The following is an 8,989-nucleotide window of genomic DNA, read 5'->3' on the forward strand; positions in this document are numbered from 1 at the left end:
TTGTCGGGGTGCGTGTGTGAGGTGATGACAGGTGTGCAGAAACCAGTTCTCGCATTCCCTTTCAGACCGGGGATGGTGTGAATGATGCTCCCGCCCTGAAGAAATCGGAGATTGGCATTGCCATGGGCTCTGGCACGGCAGTGGCTAAAACCGCCTCTGAGATGGTCCTGGCTGATGACAACTTCTCCACCATTGTGGCTGCTGTCGAGGAGGGGCGGGCGATTTACAACAATATGAAGCAGTTTATCCGCTACCTCATCTCTTCGAATGTGGGGGAAGTTGTCTGGTGGGTCCCTGCGAAAGAGCACTTGTAGTCTTTTTTCTAAAATTGGCTTGGGATGACCAGTTTTCCAGATTTATTCATGTGGCAGCAGCTTTGGTCTTTGTGCAGGAGTCGGGAGGGAGGGCCAGGTGAGAGGAAGGAAGGTAGAGGTTCATTTGGCTCACTGGAGAGCTGTCTTTGGCTGTCTTGGGCGGTGAAGGATACCCTAGAACATAGAAATGAGTTTAACTATGGCCTTCTAACATTTTACTTTAACTCAAAATTAGGTATACTGAGTGTTTGATGATGGCCAAAAAAAGTTATTTCAAGCAGTCATTGTTACTGTCCATTGATTTTGGGGGGAGGAGAGGGTACTAATGCTATTTAAATAGTGGCCAAAAATAATTTGGGGTCTTTCTCTTTCTTTGGGTGGAAACAGTATTTTCCTGACTGCAGCCCTTGGATTTCCTGAGGCTTTAATTCCTGTCCAGCTGCTCTGGGTCAATCTGGTGACAGACGGCCTGCCTGCCACTGCACTGGGGTTTAACCCACCTGATCTGGACATCATGAACAAACCACCCCGGAACCCGAAGGAACCACTGATCAGCGGATGGCTCTTTTTCCGTTACCTAGCTATTGGCTGTGAGTACAGTTTTTTATATTCTTGATTTAAAAAAAAATTTTTTTTAATGTTACTTATTTTTGAAAGAGCATGAGCAGGGGAGGGGCCAAGAGAGAGCGAGACACAGAATCCCAAGCAGGCTCCAGGCTCTCAGCTGCCAGCACAGAGGCCCGACGCGGGGCTTGAACTCACAAGCTGTGAGATCATGACCTGAGCTGAAGTCGGATGCTTAACTGAGAGCCACACAGGCGCCCCTATGTTGTTGATGTTTAAACGTAATCTTCATAAGCCAAGGTTTTGTAAATTCATCCCTTAACACACATTTTTTTCTTCTATCCCCATATTAGGGTAGCAAAAAATGGAGTTCAGTAAACTGTATGTCCAGTTTACAGGAAAGTTAGTCCCTTGTTTTAGCATCCTTATCCCTTGGGCCTTTGTGAATGAGATTTTCAGATTTAATCTAAGGGCAAAGGGATATAGGGGTGAGTCAGGGTCAGGCCTTACATCCCGAAGCTATGAAACTAAGCCCTGCTCCCCCTGAGTAGAGAAGGGTGATGTGCATTGATCTGCACAGGTTGGTAAACACACAGGAGCCTCGACCACAGGTCATGTTCCTCTACATACATTGTTTCTGTAGACTTCATGCTCTTGGCCCAGCTGCTGATTCTTGTCCCCCAACTTTAGAAAAGTGAGGCCTACAGAGTTTAAATAACTTCCCTGGGGTTCCATAGGAAGGTGTTTTGGTTTTGTTTTAATAAGTTCGCATGATTTAAAATTCAAAAAGGACACTGGCATAGCGTGAGAAGGTTCTCAGCCAGTCAGTTGCCCTCCAGCATTGGGTTTTTCATGTGCCCTCCCAGAAATAAGTCTAGCAAACAGATCTATTTCATGTATTTATTTTCATAAGTGTTGGTGTGCTGTAAACACCTGTGTGCTGACCCCTGTCTCCGTGTACCTTTCCCTGTTTGCTGGGAGTTGCCACATCGGTGTGTGTAGAGCTGCCTTGTCCCCATGCACCAGCTCTCTCATTCCTGCCCATAGCTGCCGGGTTAGGGGGTGCACCTGTGTCGTGGTGGGGGGTGCTGCTGCATCGGCACCATCTTCACGGTGTCCGGTCCCTTGTTCTCCACTACCCCGTTGCTTTGTAGTAAACTTGTTGAGTTCAGAACTGATAGGTTGGGAGGGAGGGTGGTCCCAGAATCAGCTCTGGGTTTTTGGCATGTTGCCTGTGTTCTGCACTAACTGCTCTGACAGCATTTCCACGTAAAGGTTCTGTAAGGCCTTTGATAGAGCAAATAAGCATACACCTGGGAGCATCAGTTTCCCTAAAAGTCCTGGGTGCTGTGATCTGAGCCAACACAGCAAGGGCTTACATAGAGTATGTGTGTACCTGCCGCCAGTTAGAGAAGGCATGGCTGTCGTCGAGGTCCCTGCCAGTTGCAGTATTTCCTTTTTCTCATAAACTCTGGAAGAAAAGTTGCCTGGTTTTTCTGTACCAGACACCCCTCTCCTTGCAGAGACCCACCGTCTAGCTGCTTGGGCTGATGTGAGTGAGCAGTTGCTAGTGGCAGCAAAGCTCTCCAGTGCCATCGACAAACCAGGTCTCATCTCTGCGGGGGATTGGCCTGTGAGGCAGAGCCCACAGTATAAGCTGTGGGCTGCAAACCCTGCCTGTGTCTGTTACCAGGTTATGTTGGCGCTGCTACTGTGGGTGCTGCCGCGTGGTGGTTCATTGCTGCCGACGGGGGTCCGAGGGTGTCCTTCTACCAACTGGTACGTATCCACCTTTCTTTCCTGTACCTTAGAGGCAAAGCATAAGATTGTCCTTGAGTTTTTGTGGTTTTGGTGCCTACCAAATCATCTTAATGCTTAATGCAATAATAAACAGTTGCATCTACGATTATTCTGAAGGACCAGGGCTTCTCTGGTGGATGGATTGAGATCTCCTGTGGGTCTGTGTTCTGAGATTTGCTGTGTCACTGGGGCATGGACCTTGGAAATGGACTTGGCTGATCAGGAACTTGATTGGGTGTTTGTTGCAGAGCCACTTCCTACAGTGTAAAGAAGACAACCCGGACTTTGAAGGAGTGGATTGTGCAATCTTTGAGTCCCCGTACCCGATGACAATGGCGCTGTCTGTTCTAGTAACCATAGAGATGTGTAACGCCCTCAACAGGTCAGTGAGTCCTCCACAGGCTGGGGCGAGAGCTCCCCCAGCCAGGCAGGGCCTAGGGGAACTGTGTGTCCTGCTTGATGGAGGATCTCAGGAAAGCTCCTCCCTCCCAGAAAGAAAAGAGAACAAGCAGCACCGGTTTTAAAAGCTTAAGTCGTCATCACCTCCAGGAAGTAGTGGGAGGGTTTAACCACACGTTCTTTATGAGACAGCAGAGGCCAAAAATAGGGACTTCAGAGCCCCTATACGCCAGTGCCCACAGGGAAGGTGCTTTTGCTCTTTAGCAGTGAGATAAATGGTATCATCCAATTAAGCCCATGACAAAAATGGAAATCCCAAAATAGCATTAAGCATCAAGGGCAATTGAGAGCATCTTGGAGTCCACTGAAATCATCTGTGCCGAAGGAAGCCTAGATTTAAAATTGGAAGTTTGTCCTACATTTGAGCATTCTTCTTTAATTTTGCCACAGTAGAAACTTCACTCAAAAGAATTGGGTCAGTGGGCAATGCCAAGTTAGCCGCTATCCTATTAAAGCATAGCTCCGAATGGTCTTTGTCACTTGTAACAAAGGTGTTTGCCTTTTGGACAGGCATGTGTCATGTCCCTCTCCTTGTTCTGCAGCTTGTCTGAAAACCAGTCTCTGCTGAGGATGCCCCCTTGGGAGAACATCTGGCTCGTGGGCTCCATCTGCCTGTCCATGTCGCTCCATTTCCTCATCCTCTACGTGGAACCTTTGCCAGTAAGCGGTGGTGGGACCAGGACCGAGCTGGGGCCTAAGTGCCTGTCCTGCAAGTTTGGGAACTTGACAAAGCTTCTTTGTATTTCAGCTTATTTTCCAGATCACACCGCTGAACTTGACCCAGTGGCTGATGGTGCTGAAAATCTCCTTGCCTGTGATTCTAATGGATGAGACACTCAAGTTTGTGGCCCGCAACTACCTGGAACCTGGTAAAGAGTGTGTGCAGCCTGCCACCAAATCCTGCTCGTTCTCGGCATGCACCGATGGGATTTCCTGGCCGTTTGTGCTGCTCATAATGCCCCTGGTGATCTGGGTCTATAGCACAGACACTAACTTTAGTGATATGTTCTGGTCTTGACTGACAGTTTTACATAAAGAAGATGTTTAACTTAATCAATTAATTTTTTTATTGTTTAAAGCAACTGTCTATTTCTGCTGAATTTTCACATGAACATACTGGCTGGTGAAGGAGATTTCATACTCTAGATTTTGTTTTGCTTTTTCTGACTCCAGTGGGGCAAGATTTTCCTTTTTTATACACATAATTAAAGTGTCCATTGACATGTACAGAGAACTAACACTATTTTATGCAAATATTTTTTTGTAGATGAAAAAGCATGTACAGTGTTCTGTTTAATACTCATCCTTGTATAAAAAAAATAGTTGAGCCAGCAGACATTGTCAGCAAATTAATTGGCAGCAGATTTTAGGAAATGAATGTGTGTGTTTTTTTTTCTAAAACTAAATAGCATGTATTGTGTCTTCTGCATGATCATCTGGATTTAATCTGAGATCACAGTCTAATTTTTATTCATAAGCCAATTTTTCTGCACTGAGCAGAGTACTGCTACCTCAGTCAGTATTTTTTGGTTTGCCACTCCCCTCACCCCCTGTGGCCCCCATTCACTTCCACCCCCACCCCCCACACTCCCAGCCCCGCTCGGCTGCTTCTCCTGTAGGGTTTTGATGGTTCTGTTTACATCAGTCTTAACAAGAGGTATGCCTGTTCTCGCTTGTGCAGAAAACATTGTTCCAGATACAATCGACTGGGTTCATGTCCCCCCACGTAGTTTTTAAGGTTATTTATTTAAATGTCTAATGTATTTTATTGTAACAGACATTGTTTTGCCAACATTGCCTATTTCAGTGGCACTTCACAATCTAGTTTAAAAAGGAAAATAAAACATTTTAAATGGACAGAAAAATAACTGTCTTGTTTTTAACTTTTAAGTGGCTTAGCTTGAACTATCTAACAGCCGTGTCCAATTTTCTCTTAAGTTCTTAGCTCAGAACTTTAGCTTTACTGTGCTCTAGGGGAGGAAAGATCCTGTTCTGCTGCATAGGTAGTTGTAGGAGTTCATGTATATGTACCAGTTGTCATCTGTGACACTTTTTATGCAAGTTTCTGCTGGCCTGTTGTAGCCTGGTGTAGAGAACATAAGGGCGCGTGCGTGCGTGTGTGTGTGTGTGTGTTTTTGTAAAATCTGTAAATAGCACATGACCAAATGAACATATTGTATAGAACTATTTTTATTTGAATGTGGCACTAACCAACACCATGTTACTATGATAAATGTTTGCGCATGTTCGAGATCAGTCTTACCAACAGTGTGTAAGCCATTAACTGTCCTAACTATGGTGTTTTCCTCCAATGCCTTCCAACATCATCAACTAACGTGAGTATCCCCTGGAATCCAGATGCTTTAGCCTAAAGGTGACTGCCACCGAGTGAGCTAGCTGTGTGACATGAAAAAGCCCCTTGTGTCATGCACTGCTGTGCTCTGTGACAGTCTCTGAGTGCAACAAGTGTACGATGCGTGGTACCTGTGCACACGGGGGCTGGGTTAGCTGACGCGAGGTGTGACATCTATAGGCTCCATGCGCTGCCTTGGTCAGTGGCACAGCCGGATGTCAGGGAGAGCCTGGGGAGAGAGAAGCTCATTTTGCTTTGGTCCAACTTACAGGCTGAGAGAATGCTGCCTTTGCTAATGCCAAGATGAGGACTCTCAAAAACTTGTGGTTCTTTGGTCTTTACTAGCTGCAAGGATTCATCCAAGAACCTTGCTACCTGGTTCATTAAAAAGCAAAAATCTAGTGAAAGCAAATAGTTGAACCAGTCAGTTCGTGCATCCAATAGGTTGGTCTCAAGTAGGCCACCTCTTTTCACCTTCTGGGTCCTATCCTTTGCAGCTGGGACTTGTCTTCTCTCTCTCCAGGGTACGTTAAAGCAGAGTTATTTAGGGCATGGCTCTGCTAGCAACCAGCCTTGTCCGTGAGCCAGGGCAAAGGAGGCCTAAGCAGGAGCTCCCTCCCCATGAGGCCCTGAGTGTTCCTGTGAAGGCTCTGGGGGCCCAGATCTGGGACCAGCCAAAAGATGTGATGTAAAGGCTTCCAGTTTGGGGGAGAGTTGGTGGGAATCATCAAGCGGGGCAGGGTACTGCCAACTTGCAAGGTCCGAGTGTAAGGGGACTGAAGTCCCATCCTAACTGCATGAGGTCTCTGAGAAAGGGAGGTTGGTCGGTTTGGCAGAGCGTGTAACAGGGAAGAGGATGGGTTTTGCCAGTTTTGGCATCATGAGGCCTAAAAAGGACCAAATGCAAGGAGTGTGCCTTGGCTCCAAACCAGAACAGGATGTCTGAGCTTGTTGGGTGGTGTGCTATTCAATGGAAACCAAACTTACCCAATAGTCAGCTTTTCCTGACTTGGTTCCTCGAAGTAGTAGCCTTCACAAAAGAAGTTAAATGTTGTTTGCTGCTGTCGGAGAAATGCACAGCTCCAGATCAGCCTGGGCAGGCTGTTGCCTTGTGGTTTCTCAGCTTCAGGCCCATCCAGCCTGGAGGCAGTTTCAGCACCCGCTTCCCTCAGCCTAGGCAGCTAGGAGCATCCCCTTGTGCCCTCTGCTTCAGGCTTTGCCACATCAGCGCCTCCTCAGCAGTTGTACTGTTGTGGACGCATCCAGGGCCTCAGGCCTCCCACAGTGAGGGGCAGGTGCCCAGACCAGACCCATCCTCACCCAGCACCTGCAGGAAATTCCCAGGCGGCCTCTGCTTTTGCCGCCATCAGTACCGGTGTCCTTTTCAGACCTACCAGAACTTGTTCGTGTTCTCACCGATGGGCAGGTAGGCCTTGCACGGCTTCTTGGTTAGGCCTTTGCCTAAAAGATGGCGACGTCATACATCCTCCAGGCGCTCATCTGCACAGTGCAGGTGATACTTTCTAGAGAGAGCTGCGTGAGCTCACAGACAAGCAGGGCGAGTGCCAGCCTCCCCGCAAGCAGCTGCTATCACATCACCCTCAGACAGGGGCCTCAGCTCCCTGAATGTCCTTTAGGCGGCAGACCTTCTGGAATATGAGACCACAGGCATTAGCTCGGGGTCTGTAAAGTGGCTCCCCACTGCCTAGAGCCAGAGGGGTCTGCAGCGCCCATGGGCTAAGTCCGCCAAATCAGCTGTTGCCTTTTTAACATAACCACCAATTTTGTCAAAGCCACCACCGCTCAGCCAGCCACAGGAATGGGGTGGGGAGGAAGGGGAGGTAGAGGCTTCGCACTCAGCCGCACTGCTCGCCTGTGTGTCACCCTCCTTACCGTCCACACTGCTAACCGAGAACTCTTTCCCTCTTGCCCGTTGCCCTTCCGTGTCTGAAGCAAGAATGTGTCTGCCTGGTGGGGTTCTTCCATGAGCCAGGGTGGCCTTTGCTCTGTAGCCAGGCGACATGAAGGGTTTGTACCAAGCCAGTGCTTCTGGCTGCTGCCTGATGTAGGCAGCACCTCAGGGACAGTTAATCAGAAATGCTGGTCTTGAAATCTTAAAAAAATCAAACTGAACATTCCTTTTCACCATTCCTTGTCACTATTAATCTTAAATGGTTATTCTAACATTTCCTCCCCATATTTCATAAAGCTGATTTCCTCTCTCTTTCCTTTTCAGCAATACTGGAGTAACCGCTTCCTAAACCATTTTGCAGAAATATAAGGGTGTTCGGTTGCGTGCATGTGCGTTTTTAGCAACACATCTACCAGCCCTCTGCATGATTGATGTTGGGGGAAAAAGAAAAGTAGAAAAAAGTCCCCAACTCATTGTGTGTTATGTGGAGGAAACGTGTATTACCAACGGGTTTAGCTTTTAAATCAAAATAATAATTACAAATGTACAATTTAGCTTAATGAATCAGAAAGCCTCTCCAGCGAACTTTGGTTTCTTTGCTGCAAGAAGACTGAGGTTTTGAAACCTTATCTAAGAACTTAGAAGCCATCAGCCAAGTCTCCATATTTCTCTGTGCAAAATGTCATAGCTTATATAAATGTACAATATTCAATTGTAATGCATGCCTTCAGTTGTAAGTAGCTAGATTTCTCTATGGTGTCATTTAAACATGCTACTTTTTAATTGGCTCTGTACAGTTTGCTTATTTATAAATTTATTGAAAACACTGCAGGTGTTGAAAGGTTAAAACGTAGGCCTCCAGTTCATAACTTCAGTTATTTTTTTCGAGTGTGCAAACAGCTATTTTGCACTGTATTAAATGTAACTTATTTAATGAAATCAGAAGCAGTAGACAGATGTTGGTGCAATACAGATATTGTGATGCATTTATCTTAATAAAATGCTAAACGTCAATTTATCACAACGCATGTTTGACTTTAGACTGTAAATAGAGATCAGTTGTTTATTTCTGTGCTGGTATAGCAACAAGCATTGCACAGACATGGTTTCAGGTAAATAAATCTATTCTACGATAAGTTCACAGTGTGGTGCTGAGTGTTCTCATGCAGGGGAGGGGTGGGTGATATGCACTGAGGGCCTCCAGTCTTGCACCCTGAAGAGTTTTGGCTTCCACTGGGGGAAGGTCTTAGACTTGACTTTCTGGGTAGGAGAGCCAAGTGGTAGGAGGTCTGCTTGTATGACACGAGATCTGCAAAATGGTCTCCCTTCAAGTATGGGGAAAGCCAAATGTGAATGTCTTATTGTTGGGGTTTTCAAAGATAGTTGTCAGCAGCTTGGAGGATGTACCAATGGAGAGATGCTTCTAATACTGTTCAGATGGCAAATGTAAAATCCTACACTTCTGTGAACAGATCAACAAACGCTAGCGTTCACCCATTTGATGGTTACTTAGTGCTCCTCTACCAGGCACAGGGTTGGGGTGGGGTGTTTCTCTAATTTCCTAATTTCCCTGAGTTTTTTTTTTTT

The 8,989-nt window shown here is 46.5% G+C and overlaps 1 protein-coding gene across 2 annotated transcripts in view; it reads left to right on the forward strand.

The window, feature by feature from the left end:
* The window catches only part of ATP2A2 (ATPase sarcoplasmic/endoplasmic reticulum Ca2+ transporting 2), a 58,133-nt gene extending 49,595 nt beyond the window's left edge, over positions 1-8,538 (forward strand). The window contains exons 15-21 of one of the 2 annotated variants that reach the window (XR_002085266.2): positions 66-286; positions 702-904; positions 2,572-2,657; positions 2,927-3,060; positions 3,680-3,797; positions 3,886-5,473; positions 7,727-8,538. Coding sequence is in view for 1 of the 2 variants with exons in the window: in XM_019467494.2 (XP_019323039.1) it covers positions 66-286; positions 702-904; positions 2,572-2,657; positions 2,927-3,060; positions 3,680-3,797; positions 3,886-4,006; positions 7,727-7,740 (897 nt within the window). In the remaining variant the exon portion in view is untranslated. The remainder of the gene's footprint in view (positions 1-65; positions 287-701; positions 905-2,571; positions 2,658-2,926; positions 3,061-3,679; positions 3,798-3,885; positions 5,474-7,726) is intronic. The other variant, XM_019467494.2, reaches the window with a different exon arrangement.
* Positions 8,539-8,989: the final 451 nt, after the last annotated feature.

The sequence above is a fragment of the Panthera pardus genome, unplaced genomic scaffold, assembly GCF_024362965.1.
Source record: "Panthera pardus isolate Hobbes unplaced genomic scaffold, ASM2436296v1 HiC_scaffold_15, whole genome shotgun sequence".
Classification (NCBI taxonomy): Eukaryota; Metazoa; Chordata; class Mammalia; order Carnivora; family Felidae; genus Panthera; species Panthera pardus.